This window comes from Neomonachus schauinslandi, chromosome X, assembly GCF_002201575.2.
Source record: "Neomonachus schauinslandi chromosome X, ASM220157v2, whole genome shotgun sequence".
Taxonomy (NCBI): domain Eukaryota; kingdom Metazoa; phylum Chordata; class Mammalia; order Carnivora; family Phocidae; genus Neomonachus; species Neomonachus schauinslandi.
In genome coordinates this window covers 116,417,846-116,438,394 of record NC_058419.1, presented here as the reverse complement: position 1 = coordinate 116,438,394, position 20,549 = coordinate 116,417,846, and the positions used below count along the sequence as shown (strand labels likewise).

The 20,549-nt window shown below is 46.2% G+C and overlaps 2 protein-coding genes across 3 annotated transcripts in view; both read left to right on the top strand.

The window, feature by feature from the left end:
• The window catches only part of EGFL6 (EGF like domain multiple 6), a 61,888-nt gene extending 60,246 nt beyond the window's left edge, over positions 1-1,642 (top strand). Inside the window, exon 12 of the mRNA XM_044911634.1 lies at positions 1,443-1,642. Within this exon, the coding sequence (XP_044767569.1) occupies positions 1,443-1,642 (200 nt within the window). The remainder of the gene's footprint in view (positions 1-1,442) is intronic.
• A 3,682-nt stretch (positions 1,643-5,324) lies between these two features.
• TCEANC (transcription elongation factor A N-terminal and central domain containing) lies at positions 5,325-13,845 on the top strand. Of its 2 annotated transcripts, none has more exons than XM_021691900.2 (3): positions 5,325-5,369; positions 7,297-7,423; positions 12,777-13,845. In XM_021691900.2, the coding sequence occupies exons 2-3, from the start codon at positions 7,366-7,368 to the stop codon at positions 13,823-13,825; spliced, it is 1,107 nt and encodes a 368-aa protein (XP_021547575.2). In that variant the 5' UTR covers positions 5,325-5,369; positions 7,297-7,365; the 3' UTR covers positions 13,826-13,845. The 2 variants fall into 2 exon arrangements, with proteins under 2 accessions (XP_021547575.2, XP_044767804.1); XM_044911869.1 differs by having other exon boundaries at positions 5,368-5,455.
• The last annotated feature ends 6,704 nt before the right edge of the window (positions 13,846-20,549 follow it).

Genomic DNA, 20,549 nt, shown 5'->3' with positions numbered 1-20,549 from the left:
GTTTTAAGATACTAAGATTTGAAGTGGTTTGTTATGCAGCAAGAGCTAACTGATACAGGTGGTTTCTAATACTGTGATAGAACGTGAAGAAAAACCCTCTATTTCTGCAGTGACCAAGGAAATTCGAGAGCACAGTTATGGCTTAGAATAAAGGAAGATAGAAGGGAGAACTTGCAATGAAGGCCAGTGCCCCAGTGATCCAGGTTAGAGGAAGAGATGTTGAACCAGAAATGAAATAGGGAAGCCTGGGAATCATGTTATATATGGGTAGAAAATCATTGCACAAGGCTGAGTCAAGTTGAATTGAATAATAGTATTTCATTTTCTCTAATATCTGTAGCAGAGATTTCTAGTTGCCTACCCAATATCCATCTTGAATTTTTTCCTTACTTGTATAACCATATAAATGTCTATGTGTTTTCTTTTCTTTTCTTTTTTTTGGTGGGTGAGGAGTGGAATGTGCTGAATTAGAAGGAGTAGGAGAGCATTTCCCAACCTCTTTCAGATGGAGAGCCTACTGAAGTCATTGGTGGGGCTTTCAGGAAGGCTCATTAAAGAGGGTTGTCAGTTGGCAGCCTCTCTTGCCATTGCTTTTCCTCCTCCTTCCTTCCTGCAATGTGGTTGGTTGTGCAGGCAGGAGCTCTTTGAACTACCTTGTGATCATGAAGTCAAAGACCATACCTTATGGAGGAGTGCATAGCTGGAAGAAGCTTGGGTACTTGATGACATTGTGGCATCGCTGTCCCTGTCCCAAACTGGTCACTGTTCAACATTTTAAGTGAGAGAAAAAATGAACCCTCTCTTGGCCTATCTAGGATTTCAAACCAAGCACAATCCAGACTCAGGTGATGACTACTCTTCCCTGACCCCTGGGGGCTGCCCCTGCCATTTCCACCACATGACCATAGGCTTCGGGGACTAACTTTTTGGACCCTTAAATACCAACATATTGTTTTGAATTCCAGTCAACAGGCTATCGTGTCATGGAACTCTAGCCTGCACTAGCACTGAGTCATACTTGGGTTCCTTTGGGGAACCTAAGGTCAGATAATTTATCCAGGATGCATATCTCTTGTCCCTGGCCACCACTCAACATGAAACCCCCCTTGTCATCCACCCTCTCCTACTCTCCTCCCCACACGGGCTCCTTCCTCTGGATACTAACTTCTACTCTTTCTGCCCTCTCCCCCATCACATACACGGCATTGTCTGGTAAACAAACTCCCCTCCATCTTAATTCTGCCAACGACCTCTTCCTTAGCTGAGCTCTCTCCTGGGCGACCTCTCCCCTTGCAGCCTTAGCAAATGAAAGCTGCTCATCCTTCCATGCTGCACACATGCAGGGTCCGGTTGAAGGTGGCAGCCTGGTTGCTCCACTCTTGTTCACAATCTCCTATTTCTCTATTTCCATGTAAAAGCCACTTGAGGGTACAGTTAAACAGCTCTACAGTCCTCTCGGCCCTTCGTTGCCATTGTCATCGACCAATGTGACGTCTATGCAAATGACCCATCTGATGTCCTAGCCCCACAGTTCTTTGACCTCTATTCCAGTTACCATCATCTCCCGGGTCACTGCACCATGGCCACTACCTTGGACTTGATCATCACCTCTGAGCTTGAACTCCAACATCAAACTGTCTAGTTTATCTGGCTTTCTCTTAATCTCACATTTTTCCTTTGAAAGCTCTGTTCCCTTGACATTTTCATTTTCTTCCCGTCTCTTGGCTTCCTATCTTGACTCTCTAATAAAACATAACCTAGATTCTAAGGCCCGCCATCCCTTCAAAGACACTCTTGCCATTGCCCCCCAAGGCCCACGCTCTTGTGTTCTTCCACCACGGCCACCGTACAGAGCCCCAATCTTGATCACCCCACTGCTTTCTTTTCTCTATCCCATCACCAGACTGCTGAGCAGTGTTACAAAAAATGACACATTGTGCAGATTGGTTCTTCAACAAAACTATGATCTTCAACCTTGCACAGACCCCCGAATGCTGCCCAAATTACCACTGAGTGGTGCTTGCCTATTTGCTGGCATAGACTAGGTAACATTCACAGGATGTCCCACATCCTCTGGCCTCATGGGTTTATATTAACACATTGAAATAACAATGGCACAATTTTTGCCCCCCATTTTTGCCTCCTCTCTGGGGCTGAATGTCAGTGGCTGACTAAAGCACCAAGTTGATTTTGAAAACACATCTGGGCCTTTGTCATAAGCAGGGAGGGGTACTGAATGACACTGGAGTTCTCTGCTCTAGGGGTTGGGAAAAGCCTCCTATGGCCAGGGAAGTCTCTCCTGTCCCTCCCTTAAAGACTTCAAGAGACTTCAGGTAGAAAAATCATGCAAGAGACTTTGTATCAACAACTTAAGGTCATGTGTCATTTATGGCCCCAAACAGTATTACCAACCCAGAATTCCACTCCTAGGTATACACTCAATAGAACTGCACAGAAGCACTATTTGTAATGGTCACAGTGGGACCACTCAGATATCCATAATGTCCCTTGTGAGTAGGATGGAAAAATAAACTGTGGTATAGTCATCCAATGAAATACTATCAGTGAGCATGAAGAAACTAATGCTGCCCACAGCAAGACAGATGAATTTTAAAATATGGCATTGATCAAAAGAAACCAGAAAGGACATACTGTGTGGCTCCGGCTACGTAAGCTTCAAGATGAGGCAGGATTAATCTATGCTGGAGAAATTGAGGTTGTGTTTACCCTCTGGGGGGGAGGTGCTAGGAGGAAGCACGAGGGGGGACGTCTGGGGGCCTGGTCATGCTGTTTCTTGATGCTTTTTGGATGGACATGTTCACTTTGTGAAAATCGTTGAGCAGTACACTTAGGATTTGTGCACCAGCATTTCTACATATGGGTTATACTTCAACGAAAATTTACTTTAGAAAGTGAAAGTATTAGCCAGCCCCCTCCCCCGCCGAGCTGAGCCTCATCTATCTGACTGTGCCAGTTGACTTGGGACCCCTCTAGTGAATTCAGCTCTCGATACCGGGCAGGCTGTAACTGAAGTTCCACAGATTCATGTATAATCCAGCCACCAATGACTCTGACACTGGGGATGTCCCCTGGCTTGCCCTCCAGGATACCGATGGACTCCGGACATCAAGCGGGTTGCGGGAGGTCAACGGCATTGGAATTTTGAGGGGGCTGAGGCCTGAGGAAATGTGCCTGATGCTCAGAAAGCCTGAACCCTCTCCTTCCACACATCTATTTGTCTTCCTGGACACCCATAAAATTTCTACAGCCCCGTTTCTTATCGCTGTCACTGTCCCTTTACAAATCTTTTTCCTCATGGGTCCAAGCTGCAGTCACACAGCTCTCCTCCTGAAGGTGAGGCACTGGGTGCTTGCATTCAGTTTTTGGACCCTTCTCAGAGCTCTGGCAGTGCCCTCTTGTGACGGCCTACGTGCCCGTGTGTGGCTGCCACCTGGCAAACAGCAGAGAGGGCTCTCTGAAGCATTTCCTGCTCCCGCTTTGCTCCATTTCTCCCTTCCCCCGTGTCCTGTGAACTCATGCCTCTTTCTGGATACCTAGAACCTTCCAATTCAGTGACTCCTGAGATCTCAAAGAATCCAATCTTGAGGACCTTTCATTCTTTCCCATTTACCCGGGTCAACATTTACTTGTCCTCTGTCCCATTCTGTTGGTCTCTGACAGGTGAAGAGAGGCGACCCTTCTAAGATAACTCAGGTGTTGGGAATAAAGAGCAGCAAGTGTAACCTTTCTGATATTTGTTCTTTTAGAATAGCAGGTTCCAGTGCTTTAATATGAAGGAACGAGTAAGAAGGCAGTTTCAGCACCATCAACGATCAGGGATTCTCTTCGGATGGCCCTCAAATCACACAGCTACATTAAGATGGGGGCTGTGTCAGTTAGAGTTTGCTGGTAGCAAGCAACAGAACCAGACCTCAGCTAACTTATGGCAAAGGGAAGTTATGGTAAGGAAACAGGAGTGTGCAGGTGCATGGGAAGACCAGCAATCCAGCCTTGGAAATGGGCTCCAGGGCTGGAAGCAGAGCTGTGGAAAGAAGCCATTGCTGATCAGCATGCCAACGTTACTGGAATGATCTCTCACCATACTAGTCTCCACATTACTCTGCTCAAAATTCACATTCCAGGGAGGGGTGTGCAATGGGCCCAGCTTGTTCCTGTGGCTGGCCCCTGGCTAGGGCAGATGGCGGCACCCAATTGGCTGTTCAGAAGGTGGGCTGAACGCTGAGTGGCCCAAACCCACCAAAGTCCACCACCTGGACCCCATTACATAAAAGCTGGCATCAGGTACATGTAATTGCCCCAGCCAGCCTACCAATTCAAGAGATTTACTTTTTTTTTTCAAAGATTTTATTTGTTTGAGAGAGAGAATGAGCAGTGGGGAGGGGCAGAGGGAGAGAGACTCCCTGCTGAGCAGGAAGCCTGACCAGGGCTTGATCCCAGGACCCCGAAATCAGGACTCCAGCCCAAAGCAGACGCTTAACTGACTGAGGCCACCCAGGCGCCCCCAAGAGCCTATTCAATAAATTAGATTTATAGGTGTTGCACTTTGTTCTTGTGATAGAAACAATCTTAAAGCAATAGCCTTTTGAAAATAAAGTCTCGGGCACCTGGGTGGCTCAGATGGTTAAGCGTCTGCCTTCGGCTCAGGTCATGATCCCAGGGTCCTGGGATCGAGTCCCGCATCGGGCTCCCTGCTCCTTGGGAGCCTGCTTCTCCCTCTGCCTCTCTCTCTCTCTCTCTGTCTCTCATGAATAAATAAATAAAATCTTTAAAAAAAAATATATAAAAAATAAAGTCTCTAGTTTTACCATCACTTTGATTTTATTGGACCCTTGCAGGGAAACAATGTGTACAGGTGAGAAGTGCAGGACGCACAAGGCCACTTAATGAATGTTTACTACTTTCACATCAACTGATGTGTGTTAGGGGTGCAATAAATAACTTATTGAATTAATTACTGCGTTCAGTATATCGCATTTTTGGCCAAAGTTTTGTCAACATTTCGCTGAGCAACGTCTTGAATGAGAGCCGAAAGCGTACGCCGTAGAATAGTTCAACAAACTTTGCAGCTGAAAAGCATTACTGGGGGTAGTTTCTTTCAAGTCAGGCCCGGCCGCCAGACCGTCAGCCAGGCCAGGGGCCGTCCCGCAGCCAGCGGCGGAGGCGGATTCGCCGCTGCTAGTCGCTCTGCGCAGACACCATTTACCTAGCACGCATGCGCTGGGGCCCGGGAAATCGTTCTCTGGTCTGCGGGCTTGGATTGGCTGAGCCTTGGTGGTCCCGCCCCGCGTACCGGAAACTCTCTCTCGACGCGGAGGTCTCCCGAGTTTCCGGGGCTCCTACGCATCTCGGTGAGCGACGCCCTAGGTTTGGTTCTCCGTTCTCTCTGCGCACCGGTGCTCTGAAAAGCCCAGCACTGCCCCGGGGGGTGCCCTCGGTGCGTCCTGGGTCGGGTAGGCCCGATCGTGCCCTCGCTCCTCTTCTCCACCCGAAGTCGCCGGGGTGGGCAGATCTCTCGGGACCGCTGCCGCTTCTGGGCTGGGTGCCAGGCTGGCACACGGGGACGGCTTGCAGCAGGCTTCGCTTGTCGCCCTGCCCCACCCTGCGGAACCCGAACCCGGGCCAGAGCGGGCCCTTGGGCTGGTCGCTTCCACTCGCTGCACCTGTGTTGGGGACCGTCCTAACATGAAAGGGCCCTAGCGCAGTGTTGAGGGGCTGTTGAGAAACTGCGGCCCCCCAACATGTGGCATCAGTTCTCTCCATGGAGGAAGGGCCTCCCTGTGTAGCTGGAGAAGTGTATGTGGCTTATGACCAGAAACAGAATTTCTCTTTGATCTCCCTTCTCCCCGGGGTTTAAGCCAGATGTGGGCAGATGTGTGCAACCTGCCCATATTAGTTAATATTCACGAGCTTTTATATGCATTCAGTCAACAGATGTATAGGACCTGCTCTTGCCGGCCCGGTATAAACTCTTTCTGATACATATTCAGAAGCTGGGGGTATAGGTGTGTGTGTAAGCATTACCCATTTTAGCATATGCTCTAGAACTGTGTTGTCCAATAGGTAGCCACTAGCTACACAGGCTAATGAACACTTGAAATGTTCCTAGTCCTAACTGAGATATATCAAACAGTGAATTCTGGAGAATTAGAATGAAAAAGAGAATGTAAAATATCACTAATTTGTTTTTATCGATTCCATGTTGAAAGGGCAGTATTTTGGATACACTGGTTAGGTAAAATGTCTTTAATTTCACCTGTTCATTTTTTAACGCGGTTACTAGAAAATTTTAAATTGTATCTGTGGCTTGCATTATATTTCTGTTGGATAGCACTGCTTTAGAAAGGGGTCAGCAAACTAGGGCCTGCAGCCAAATCCAGCCTGCCTGTCTTTGAAAAAAGATTGATTGGAGCAAAGCCGTACTCATTCTTTTATGTATTGTCTCTGGCTGCTGTGTCTGCCAAAAGAGCAGCAGAGTTGAGTAGTCCCTACAGAGATCGGATGGCCTGCACAGCTGAAAATATTTACTATCCGCCCTTTTACAGGAAAAGTTTGCCGACCCCTTGCTCTAGAACAGCGCCTGGTATGATAGATACATGTCATGTAAATCTTTTCATTGTAGTCCTGTGTAATTGTCAGGCTTACTGTGTGACAGGCCTGGTTCTAAGGAGTTTATAAGGACTATCTCATTTATTTCCCATGTTAATCCTAGGATGTGGAATTTCCCCGATTTTGTAGATGAGGAAATCGAGGCCCGGAACGGGCAAGAAACTTACCGAACATGCTCAACACCCCTCACTTCTGTGAACTATACCTTCTTGACCCTCCTTATCCCCAAACGTTTGATTCCTGGAGTCTACTTGATTAGCCCACAGTGGGCACCATGCTCCTGCCTTTATTATTACTATTTTTTAATTTTAAATGACTTTTTGAACTAGAATTGAGATGAGGTCGGCTCCCGTGGAAGAAGCTGAGGGGCACTGGGCTTCGGTGCCGTGGGTACAAGCAAGCTGGTCTGTACTGAAAAGAATGAAGCGCACGAGCAGAGAGGAGAGGGAGCACTCTGGATGCTCTTTTCTCATTTAACAAAAAAACACTTGTTGAGTAACAGTAAGCACTGGCCAGGCATGTCTCAGTGCATGAAACAGACATCGTTCTTTTACGGTCTTGTGGGGAAGGCAGACAATAAAACATTTTTTAATGTGATAACACACCATGAAAAAAAACCACTGCGACTATTTGATGGTTTTTTGTTTTGTTTTGTTTTGTTTTTAACAGATTTCCTCATCTGTAAGTTGGAGATAAGCCATATACCTGACTCGGGCTCATTGTGAGGATGGAGATGACATGAATGTGTATGGCACATGGACTTCAATAAATGTACATTGCCTTCTGCTGTTAAGAGGTAAGGAAGGGAATGAGTCCAGGGCATTGGGTGCATCGTGACACTTAACACACTGCAACCACCAGTTGTCATTGTAGAGAAGGTTCTCAGGTGGGCGGTGCACGGCAGGTGTTTTTAATATTTCCCAATGGGGCTCATCCGGCCGAGTCTGAAAGCAGAGAGGTTCTACTACGTATTTGGTCTAGGAGCAGGTCCGGAGCTGTCTTCGGGGGGTGGCAGCGTAACTGAGACGGTCCTGCCGCGGCAGGGCCTCGTGCCCGTGTGTACAGGGCAGTGGTGGCAGCTCTGGTTTAAATCAGAGTCACTGGGACAGCTGGGAGGATACCCAGGCCTACCCTCAGGGACTCTGATCGCTTCTGCCTGGGACGAGGCCCTGGCGTTGTTTTTGTTTTTGCTGTTTAATTTCGCCAGCCGATTCAGGTTTATAGTCAGGACGGACAGCCACCCATGGTGAGAATTAGGCTGGGCCCAGGGAGCTACTGACACAAAGGCACGGAGCTCTGAAATGGGCAGAGCCTGTCGGTGTCAGCGAGGTCATGGAGGAGGGTCACGGAGGAGGCTGGAAGGGGGCCTTTTATCACCTGGCCAAGGGCCTTGGGGCTCCACCCTGAGAGCACAGGGGCACCTCTGAAGGGCTTTAAGTGGGAAGGTGAGGGGATATCTTGGTGAGCTCTGCAGTAGAGGATGATCCCTCTGACAAAGTGCCGTGAATCAGAAGGAACGCAGTGAAGAAGCAGTTAGAACCTGCCAGATGGTAGGAAGCCCACATTGGGCTCCAGCATTCCTCCTGTGAGTGTCCTCTAGCAGCCGTGTCTATCCTTTGGAGACACCCTGTGTTGTAAGTGGCCACTTTCTTGTCCGTATTCCTTCCAGTGGACTGTCAGCTCCTTCAAGGCAGAGAGGATCTCTTTAGGCTCAGCATCTAATGTGTACTTAGATGTGTAATAAATTATTTATTGAATGAACTCTGTAGAGCTATAAACTGGATACACAACTTTCCTTGTCTTCTTATGGCAATACTCAAAACTTTATATCTCAGTTGCTTTCACAGTATACCCTCCTAGGGCAATAAATGCTTTATATCCACATCATTGTCCCACAGGGGGAACAGAAGGTTTGACAGGATTTAAATGCTGTTAGACATATGGAGGAGGATGGAAAACAGTATGGCGGTTCCTCAGAAAATTGCAGATAGAATTACCATATGACCCAGCAATCCCACTTCTGGATATTTACCCAAAAGCACTGAAAGCAGGGTCCTGAAGAGATATTTGTATATCCATGTTCATAGCAGCGTTTCTTCACAATGGCCAAAAGGTAGAAGCAACCCAAGTGTTTATGATGAACGGATAAGGAACACGTGGTCTATACATACAATGGAATATTAATAATCCAGGACACAGGCTACAACACCAGTGAACTTTGAGGACATTATGCTGAGTGAAATAAGGCAGACACAAAAGGCCGAATACTGTATGATTCCCCTTATGTGCAGCACGTAGTCAAATTCATCAAGACAGAAAGTAGAATGATGGTTGCCAGGGGCTGTGGGGCAGAAAGGAACAGGGAGCTGTTGTTTCATGGGTACAAAGTTTGGTTTGCAAGAGGAAAAGTGTTCTGGGAGTTGGTTGCACAACAACGTGAATGTACTTAACACTACTGAACACTGCTTTAAAATGTTTTAAGATGGGGAAAAAATGTTTGAGATGGCAAGTCTTATGGTGTGTGTATTTTACCACAATTAGAAATGAAAAAGAAATACAGAGGAGAGGTAAATGAAAGGACATATGAAATAAAGAGCAGAGTGCTTATGTGTGAATACATTAACGTCTGTGGCTTTACAGAAGTGAAGAGAAAGTTTTGCTGGTAAGACAGACTGCTGTTCTCATCGTTCTGAAGCTCCGAAGCTATTAAGTCCCCTTCAGACTCTCCTTGAGACTCTGACCGACCGTTGAGAAATTCTGACCTGAGTTAAACATTGCCTAACCTCCCTGTGGGCACTCTAGACCTGTCTCTTACTAACCACCTTGCCAGCATCTGGCAAACTTCAATCCTGATGTCTTCGGTAGCAGTGCCTCTAGAATGGATGAGGAATGCAAGCAAGATGAGTATTTCCTCTTTGTTAGGAAATTCCCAACAAGTTGGGGAGGGTTCAAGTATCTTAAGCAGCTTGAAACCTTATCACGGTGACTTGGCTGCGTGACTTCCTCCAGATGCTAGGATGTCAGGCAGACAATTTTGAGAGAAAGTTCAGCAATGGAGGCCATGTATTTTTAATTTTTCTGCATTTTTACCTTGCCTCTTCTTTGTTTACTGAGCCTCTGATCCTTAGGAAGACCTCCTTCACTGTTTTCAGTCTGGAATTGTAAAAAAGGTAAAACAATGATCTTGAAGTACTGATTCTTGATAATGATAAAAATAGCCTCTTAAGGGCACCTGGGCGGCTCAGTCCGTTCAGCATCTGCCTTCGGCTCAGGTCATGATCCCAGGGTCCTGGGATCGAGCCCCGCGTCAGGCTCCCTGCTCGGTGGGGAGTCTGCTTCTCCCTCTCCCACTCCCCCTCCTTGTGTTCCCTCTCTCGCTGTGTCTCTCTCTCTCTCAAATAAATAAATAAAATCTTTAAAAAAAAAAAAAAGCCTCTTAAGACTCTGAGTTGCTGCCTCACAAGTGACTGCCCAGGTTGTCCACGTACCAGCCCCCTCTGGTGGCACAGCTGCCAGACCTGCAGTCTCGGTCATCCCTGAGCTGGCCCAGCAGGGAAACACCCACAGGAACCTCACAGTTGTGACCCAGGGTGCTTAACTCTTCCTGTTTGAGAGGAGATGCAACTGGTTTAGACCCAGCAGTAGACTTCTCAAGAAATTGTGAATGCTAATGTGAAGGCAAAGCCACACGTCATGTAGCACCATCATGATATTCTGATTCCAGAGGGAAGGTAGAAGACTGATCCATTTACCGTGCCATTTTCCAATAGGCCAACATTATAAATATGTGGAGTTTATCATGAAATGATACTGGACAAGTCACTTTTGCGGTTATGAAAATAATACATACTCATCATACAAAATACGAGAAGGAATAAAAGAACAAACAAAAAATCATCTAAAATCTTGCCATTCAGAAAACGTCACTGTCTAAAGGTTTATGTATTTGTTTTTGACCGTTTCTCTTCACATGTGATTCTTAAATAAAATTTGGATCAGACTCTATATGCTGTTTTTATTTTTTTTAAAGATTTTATTTATTTATTTGCAAGAGAGCACAGCAGGGGAGCGGCAGGCGAGGGAGAGGGAGAAGCAGGCTTCCCGCTGAGCAGGGAGCCCGATGTGGGGCTTGATCCCAGGACCCTGGGATCATGACCTGAGCCGAAGGCAGACGCTTAATGACTGAGCCACCCAGGCGTCCCTATATGCTGTTTTTAAATAACAACTTTATTCAGATATAATTTATATACCCTACAGTTCACCTTCTCAAAGTGTACACTTCAGTGATTTTTAATATATTTACAGTTGTGCAGTTCATCACCACAGTCAACTTTAGAGAAGTTTGTTCACTTTCCCCAAGAAAAACCCTGCACCCGTTGGCAGCCACCCCCCTTTCATTCCACCCCACTGGTTCCCTGCATCCCTCTGCCCCAGCCCTAGTCAACCACCAAATAGATTTGCCTACTCCGGACATTTCATATAAATGGAATCATACAATATGGGGTCCTCTATGTTTTTAACTTAGCATAGTGTTTTCAAAGCTCATCCATGTTGTAGTATATATATAAGAATTTCACGGGGTTTACGGGGTTTTTTTTTTTGCCAAATACCATTCCATTGTATGGATAGGCTACATGTTGTTTCCCCAGTTGATGGGCATTTGGGTTGTTTCCACTTTTTGGCTACTAAGAGTAACGCTGCTGTGAACATTTGTGTGCAAATTTAACCATTTGGGACCTTACAGTTTCTTCAGAGTTGGAAGAAAATTCTTACATGGACAGCTTCCACATTTCTTGCTTCCCTAAAGTAATTTTATAGAAATGGAATCACTGACTAAAAGAAAAAGACATTGCATTTCACAGAACTTGTCAGATGGTTTCTAAGAAGACTACACTGATCGTCTCTGTGCTCGCTTCAGTGTTACTAGACTATGTGCTTAGTGATGGGCATTTTTTTTAAGATTTTACTTTATTTATTTAGAGAGAGTGTGTGTGAGCAGGGGGAGGGGCAGAGGGAGAGGGAGAGAATCTCCAGCAGACTCCCTGCTGAGTGCAGAGCCTGACACGGGGCTCGATCCCACGACCCCGAGATCATGACCTGAGCCAAAACCAAGAATCAGACGCTCAACCTACTGAGCCACCCAGGCGCCCCAGTAATGGGCATTTAATATAAAGTGCTATGAAATGGAAGCCCATGAGTTTTTGAAAAGACAGGGTCCCTGCTATCAAGATGCATAAGTCCATATTTAGACCAGATGGGCAGATGTAGATCCAGGGGTATTAGGTAGCAAGGTTATGTGCATTATGTGGAGAGAAAAATAGACTGGTTAGATAAAGTAAATATTTACCTGCCCAGGATGAGATAATCATCAAGCAACTTTTTGCACCTCAGAGTTAAACAGAAAAGTTAATGGAACCAGAGTGGCCTAGGGACTAGCTGGTCCAAAGTCGTAAATGGTCCGGATCGCTTAGTATGAACCCTTACCCTGCTTTTCAGAAGACTCGGATGTCAGCACAGTGCCCGTTGACTCTTGGGGCCCATCAGATCTGGTTCCGGCTGCCTTGCGACCTATACTGTCTCACGATTTCTTCAGATTCCTTGGGACATCTAAACAGCATTCCCTTATTGCCCTGTTTCTCATTCTGTTATTCAGAAAAATACCACTTAAAGATGATAAAATCAGCAAGTAGTTCAGCTATATAGCTGAATATGGGGGTAAACAGTCCAGCCTTGCTCAGACTTACCCTGTTCATGCTGACACTGGCATGATTTCATGCCCAGCATGACCACCAGATTCCATCCAAAGCAATTGACCGATCGGGATCCGGAAAGAGCATTGATTTGGAAAATTTGATTGGAGAAAGTTCTAGAGCTCTTCCAGTAAGCTTCTTTGAAGCAACCGTTAATGCGGAAGCTGGTTGCAGTGCTTTTTTCCCCCCCCCCAACTACCCAGACTCAGCCTTTTGAAACTGAACCATACCACATTGCAGATTCCATTTTCTAACAGGTCACGCCCACTTCTGTTACATAACTCTTTCAGAATACGCCACGTAGGTAACTGGCAGAAAGCGCTCTGCTACTATCAGGAAGCTGCAACTGTTAAGCCCAAGCTTAAAGAAACAGAAACCTCTTTTCTCTTTTCTTTGCAGCTGTAAAGATGTCTGACCAGAAGCAGGTAGCTGCCAAAGCCTCCCTTATTGAGCATCTGATGTCTAAAAGGAATTTTGAAGATCTTGGCAACCACCTTACTGAGCTGGAGACTCTTCACGTGACTAAAGAGCATCTCCAGGAGACCGTCGTGGTCAGGGCTGTGTACAGAGTCCTCAAAAACTGCCCTATGGTGGCTTTGAAAAAGAAAGCCAAGCGTTTGCTGTCAGAATGGAAAGCTCTTTATAAGGATCTCCACTTCAAACCAAGGGACAGCCCTGAATCATTCCCTACGGGCAGAAACTCCAGACTTTCTCATGACCCAAGTCAGGATGAGATATCAGGCGGCTGCAGTTCTAATTCATCACCCCACGATGTTGCAGGAGCCATTGAAACACTTGTGCCTGAAAATAGCACGAGTCAGATGGAGCCCGGGGAGGAGCATTTCAGGGGTGGTGACCCAGAATCCACTGACCAGAGATCCACTGAGTCGCTGGATCCCACAGTACCTGTGAGAGCTAAATGCACAGAGCTTCTCTATGAAGCTTTAATGAGTTCTTGCACAGATCAGCCCAAAGCTGATTTGTGGCAAAACTTTGCAAGAGAAATTGAAGGGCACATTTTTACCCTTCATTCGAAGAACCTCAAAAAGTACAAAACTTGTGTTAGAAGCAAAGTTGCCAATCTGAAGAACCCCCAAAATTCTCACTTACAACGGAACTTGCTCTCTGGGACCACGTCTCCGAGAGAATTCGCCGAAATGACGGTGCTGGAGATGGCGAGCAAGGAACTGAAGCAGTTGAGAGCCTCCTACACGGAATCTTGCATACAGGAGCATCGCCTTCCCCACACCACTGAGGGCATGCAGACAAAGAAAATAAAATGCAGACGCTGTGAGAAGTTCAATTGCAAGGTCACCGTAATCGCCAGAGGAACACTTTTCCTGCCAAGTTGGGTGCGGAATTCAAATCCAGATGAGGAGATGATGACCTATGTGATCTGTAACGAATGTGGGGAGCAGTGGTATCATAGCAAGTGGGTCTGCCTGTGATGGTAAATAAATGTTTTCTTAACCAAGAACTGGAGTGATACCGTTTTTTTTGCTGCCACCCTTTTGTGCTTGGTTTTAAAATCTTACACGCACTATATCCTTTTTTTTTTTTTTCCCCAAGATTTTATTTTAGGGGCACCTGGTGGCTCAGTTGGTTAGGCGACTACCTTCGGCTCAGGTCCGTGGTCCCAGAGTCCTGGGACTGAGCCCCGCCTGGGGCTCCCTGCTCAGCAGCGAGCCTGCTTCTTCCTTTCCCTTTGTATTCTCTGTCACTTTTGCTCTCTCTCCAATAAATAAATAAAAATCTTTAAAATTTTATTTTATTTATTGGAGAGCGAGGGAGATAGCGAGAGAGAGCACAAGCAGAAGGCAGGGAGAGGGAGAAGCAAGGCTCCCCACTGAGCAGGGAGCCTGATGTAGGGCTTGATCCCAGGACCCTGGGACCATGACCCGAGCCAAAGGCAGATGCTTCACTGACTGAGCCACCCAGGCGCCGCCCCCTCTCCCCCCACTATATTCTTAATCCTAAGAGGAAGGAAAGTCATTCATTGAAGTTCACGCCACGATCACTAAAAGTTGACTGTTTGGGGAGAGAGTGGATGACTGTCTGCTTTGTGCTTTGTGGCCACTTAGTCCTTTGCTGTACTCAGAGTGTGGTTGAGAGCAGCTCAGCAGGCCCTAGAGCCTGTTAGAAATGCACAGTCCCAGGCCTCATGCTCCTGGATCCCCGGGTGATCCTGTTCAAGGCAGTTTAGTGCTGCTTTCTCAGTAGGCCAGTAGTCCTTAACAGTGGCTGCATATGAGGATCATCTGGGGAGATTTGACAACCCACTGATGCTCGGGCGGGGCGGGGCGGGGGGGCTCCCCTGAACAATTGAATCTGAATGCATGGGATGCAGCCCAGGCTTTTTTAATTCCTCAAGTTACTTTGAGACAGAGTTGAGAACTACTCACACACAGGCTCTCACTTGATGGTCTCGCGGCTCTAAGAAAAGAATGTCACTGTACACTTTACACCTGAGGAAACAGGTCCCCAGGGGTGCTGTGACTTAGCTAGCCCAGCTGGAACTGCTCCCACACTGTCTTCCTCCAAATTCACCGTCCAAGACCGCTTCAACATTGACTTCTGAGAAAGGTATTCCTGGCGATGTGGGACAAGATGAATAGTGTCTTTAGGCTCTAACATTGGATAACTAGGGCTTTGTTACTTTCCCCTCTCTTTTCTCACTTGTCTCTCCCTTGAACCATGAAAATTATCCTCTAATCCCACAGGTAGAATTTTGTTTCGAGTCCTTTTGCCTAGTCAGAGGAGTTGCGTATTTATTTGTTTGTTTTTTTGTTTTTTCTGCACAAGTCCTCCAGAGTATATAAAGTGTTTATGAAATTTGGTTTCTGATGTTAGGGAGTCTTCATGTTCTCGAGGGCATGTGAGTTTAGATACGTAGGGGAGGATAAAAGCTCTCCTAGGCTCTGTAGCTGGGACCCTGCAAATTAGACGGACAAAAGACAGACTAACGAGAGAAAAACCGTTCATTAACACGCCGGGCATGATACATACAGGAGAAACTCAGTGATGAAGAATTCAAATGGGTGGTTAGAACTTGGGCTTGTGTAATAGCATCTTAGGAAATAATGATACATTTGTAGAGAAATAACAAGAGGAAAGGGGCTTTAGGCTTTTAGGGCCAGCAAACTGGGAGGGTAAATATATGGGGGCACTAAGAACATAATGGTTATTTAGTAAGGTTTGTTTGTGTAGACTCTTCTCGCTGCCATCCTGAGGAGGTTGTTACCTTCTTCCTGGTACAGAATTCATAAGGGGAATTTACGTTCTGCTTTCAGGCAGAGAGCTCATTCCGTGTCTGCCTTTTCTCATTTGCGTTCAGCCCAGAATGATCCTCATGCCAGGATGGCATATTGGGGGTCCCATACTCTGAACCCTTTTAGGTCTGAAGTTCCACTTGTGCTAATGTAAAAACAGGCCTTGATCTGTCAGAGGTCGTCCATTGCCTGAGTCTTTGAATCTACCAACATTTCTCTAATAAATGAATTGAAGAGGAAATTCCTTCTTTAAGGCTTTTGCAGTGTTGAACCAACCTGTGCAATTATTTAAGCACAACACACCTTCTGTGTGATTATAGCTGATTTTGTTCTCTTTTGAGAACTTGTCGAATGTTAATGGTTACAGTTTTAATAAGTTTACTTCGGAGTTATACACATTTTCACCAGTTCTTTTCTCCCACCGTTCCTAACTTCCTATGTCAGAGCTCTGAAAGCTTAACCAGACACACAGTTTACCTGCCTCCTGACACAATTCCCCAAACGGTGCCTAAAACTAGAATATGTTCGTGTGTTCAAATGGGTTTGAAGTAATCAGAGGCCATCGAGTGTGAATTCTATTTTGATATCTTTTCTCCTGGTGGCTTCCCAGGGCTGCCTATTTTGATGTAACATGCTAGTCTTTTAAAGAGAAACTTGCAAAGTCACCTAAAACTTGAAGTTTCACAAACTGGTTTCATGTGACTTAGGATGATCTTAAAAACTATTCAGGGGTTCTAAAAGGGCACATCACATGAAAACCAAGTGTTCGTGTCATTGTTTGTTTTTTGTGTGTGGTGGGGTTTTAAAAAACTTTTTATGCTGGAATTGTGCAAACTTCATTTGCAGACAAATAAAAGCATTTGAAACGGAAATTCCTTCACTCTCCAAAATGTAAAAATCTGGGTAGTCTTTTTCATTTCCTTTCGACTTCGTCAGTGACTTTTGGAACCAGAGATAGACAAATAGCAGTGTGGGTTTTTTTTTTTTTCTTTTAGCCAATGAGACAGCATTACATTTTTAAGTATAATCATCCTTTCACATTCTATGTCTCACCCACTAAAAAGAAAGTGTTTTTCTTTAAAATTGCTTCTGGGGAAAAGGAGCTTTGTTTAATTTACAATCACCGTTAGAGAAATGGCGAGTACAATGGCCCCAAGGTCGGGGGGGGGGGGGGGGGGGGGGGGGGGGGGGGGGGGGAGGCACGACAGGAGCTGACCAGAGCTGAGGTGAAGTCACAAGAGCCACTGGGTTCATTAGGGCCCTTGTCAATCATCATAAGGACTGTGGGTTTTTTCCAAGCCCAATGGGAAGCCATTGAAGGGAGGGAGTTGGTAGTGAGACAACTTCAGTGGCCTTTAGGAAAGTTCCCTCTGGCTGCTTTGTTAAGTTAGATGGGGAAGGAAGCCAGGATGGATGCAGAGACATGCAGTCAGGTGGCCATAGCAATGGTCCCATTGTCATGTGACTGGTTTCAAACAAGAGTACACCAGATGGTCTCCCTGCATCTTTACAGTTGACGGAGTCCTTGGCGATGGGGTTCAGGAAATGCTACTCCAAAATCTGGTACCTTCTCATACAGAAGAAGCTGAAGGAATCTAAGTAAGGGCCTGTAGGTGGAGGACTCTCTGCCTCTCCCTCCTCCCCTGAGGCAGGTCCTAAGCCCCTCCACTGAGAGGTGCCCTCCTCCTACCCAAGGAAAGGAGCATCCCTGATCTCTGCAGAGGCAGGCACACATGGGAATCTGAGCAAAGAGGACTTTCTAGGTTTTCCCCTTGGCTCATACCCTTCCGTTCTATCACATTCCTGCCTGACCTTCCACAAAAGCACACCGGTTTAACTCTCTTTGGGGCTTCATTTCCTTATGAAGTCTCCCGTGTCATGGAGAATTTATATTACATAAATGTGAATGCTTTCCTTTTGTTAATCTGTCTTTTGTTACAGAGCCCCAGCCAAGAACCTAGATGGGATAGAGGAAAAATATTTTTTTTTCCCGTCCTTATATAGGCAGTTTTGCAAATGGGTGTTTCATCAAATCCAACAACCGCAAATTCCCTACCCGTGACCCATAATAGAAATGAACTAACAGCACAGAAATTCAGTACAATACAAGTATAGCCTGGATCTTGGTTGCCCTGGTTACGAGGAGTAACTGCATAGGGCATAAGCATCAGCTGTTATACCTGAATCTAGAAGGGCTCTTCATGCCTTTTCCCACATCACCCTCCTTTTGTCCGTGTTACTTTTTTTAGATAAAAAGTTGGATACAATTGCAGCTCTGTCTCTTCCCCAGCACTTCCTGGGATGAGAGGCTCCTTTCATTCCCTATTTCCATTTCTAAGCACCAGGCAGGGAGCCTGCAGCTGGCCACGCTCCACTGCCTTTGCGAGGGCGGGGTCTTCGCCTTTCTGGTCAGATTGCTTTATTTATAACTTCCCGGTAAATGCAAAATATTTTACACAAATATTTTTATATCTCTCAGAGGTATTTACTGTAAGTGCCTAGATTATAGAAGGTGTCATCTTGCTTTCAGAAGAGCCCACAGTCCAAAAGGAGAAAGGATGATGGCTTCATATGATTCCATTTGCATTACTATTCAAAATGAGGTTTGCGGAGACATTGCTGCGCATTATCAGAAATGCCGTGCCGTGCAGTAGCAAGTGCCCATTGCTGTATTGCTCGGCGCTCGGGCCAGTGAGGTGATCGACAGCCATCCCAGGCCTCCGGACCCGCAAAATGCAGAGGAAGCACCAATGACGTGGCCAGCCATCATTTTACATTTTAAGAGCTATGAGAGAAACACCGACTGACTGACTGACGAGGCAGGGGTGCAGGGTACCCGGGAGGATCAGGGAGGGCTTCACGGAGGCTGTGACGCTCAGGGTAAATGTTGAGATGAAGTTAGCCAGGCAGAGGAAGGGGGAGGGATATTCCATCACTGCATTTGCTAGATTCCTGGCACTTCATCTACAGTATCTCATTTAACCTTCACAACTACCCTGCCAGCATTTTAGAGGTGAGGAATCTGAGGCCGAGAGAGATTAAGTTAGTTATGCAGGGCTACACAGAGCCAGATTCCATTTATCTATTTGACAGAGAGATCATGACCCGAGCTGAAGGCAGACAGTTAACCATCTGAGCCACCCAGGCGCCCCTACAGTTTTGTTTTCATGCAACAGATGTACACATATCCCCCAGCTTTGTGAAATCTCACAAATTGCTGGGCAGGAAGTTTGCAGACATTGTAGTGGATTTCAATGCCATTGGAAAATGAGGCAGTGGCTAAAGGGCCTGAAGGTTCCTTTTGGGGGGTGATGAAAACGTTCAAAAACCAATTGTGGCGACGGTGACCCTACTCCGCGAATATGCTAAACACCATCGAATCATACATTTGGAATGGGCGAATTGTGTGGTCTGTGAATTAGATCTCAGTAAATAAAGCTGTTATTAAAAAAATCAAACGAACTGAGGGAGGGACTTAGAAATACTCTATTGGGTATTTATCTCAGCGAATCATTCTGAACCTTTAGTATATTCATACGTGTAATGGAGAGAGAACGACAGTCTTTCTCAAAGGGGCCTTGCAAGGAGCCTTCCCCGCCAGCTCACACTGACCCAGAGAGAGGCCGCATCCGCACCCCGCGGCCTCTGTCCAGGCAGTTTGCTGGGCCCCAGCCTTTGTATTTCTGCCTAGAAGGCCCCTCCCTCTTTCAGTCCACAAAACAAACAGGGCTAAAGTTTCCACCCACAGTGATCACTCCTTGTGTTTCTGACCCCTTTCTCAAGCCGCAGACTTGAGCTGTACTATGAATGACATCAAGCCCCCTAGAGCATAGAAAATCTTCTAGAGTCAACCCAGAGCAGTTGCCATTTACATCCCTGGTTAGATCTGTACTTTGAAAAGAAACTGCAGATAAATTCACTAACTCAGAATGAGGCCCTGACGTCAGCGGCATCAGCCAGACCTGGGAGCGAATACAAAAATGCACCACCACCCCGCCCCCCACTGCCGGCCCTGTCTCAGACCAGTTGAATCTGAATGTATGTTTTCACAAAGCCCTCAGTGATTCCTCACAACGCATATTACAGTTTGTGAATGCCCTCTTGTCCACAGCAACCGGGCCTGTGAACTCTGCCTTCCCTCTTATGCTTTTGGATGAAATGCCCTAGTTTCTAGCTAACAAGGATCTCTCCACTTGTCTTGGTCACCAACCACCTCCACTCTCCACACTACTAAATCCAAGGGACAGTTCTCAGCCCTGAAACCTGTCAGCAGCATTTGACACGCTGGCCTCCTTGGGAACACTCGTCATGTGGTTTGCAGTAGATTGTACTCTCTCTGGTTTTCCCTCCTCCTGGCCACTCTGTCTCAATATTATTGCTGCTTCCTCATTATTTTCCTGACCTCTTAACTTTGGAGTGTCCAGACTTTAGTCCTTGGACACCTTCTGTATCTACACTCACTCCTTTGTTGGTGTATCTAGTTCCATGGCTTTTTATACCATCTATATGCTGATGACTCCTCCTCTTTATCTTCAGGCTTGCATCTCTCCTCTGAATTCCAGGCCCCGAAATCTAACAGCCTACTTGAGAACTCTACTTGAATGTCTGACAAGCATGTCAAACTTCATATGTTTAAAATCAAGCTTTTGATCTCTCCAACACTACTTCTCCACTTAATAGCAACTCCATAGTTGGATAACGTAAGCTAAAAACCTTGGAGGTATGATCAAGTCCTTTCCCTTCCTTCAAACTTCCAATCAATCAACAAATCCTATTGGCTCTATTTCAAAGATTAAGAAGCCCAACTTAAAAATGGACAGAAGATTGGGGCACCTGGGTGGCCCAGTCGGTTAAGTGTCTGACTCTTGGGTTTTTTTTTTTAATTTTTTATTGTTATGTTAAT

Excerpts from the sequence above, each read along its gene's own strand:
- TCEANC (XM_021691900.2), top strand. The coding sequence starts at position 7,366 with ATGAATGTGTATGGCACATGGACTTCAATAAATGTACATTGCCTTCTG. Across the intron at positions 7,424-12,776 it reads TTGCCTTCTGCTGTTAAGAG|CTGTAAAGATGTCTGACCAG; the intron begins GTAAGGAAGGGA and ends TTTTCTTTGCAG.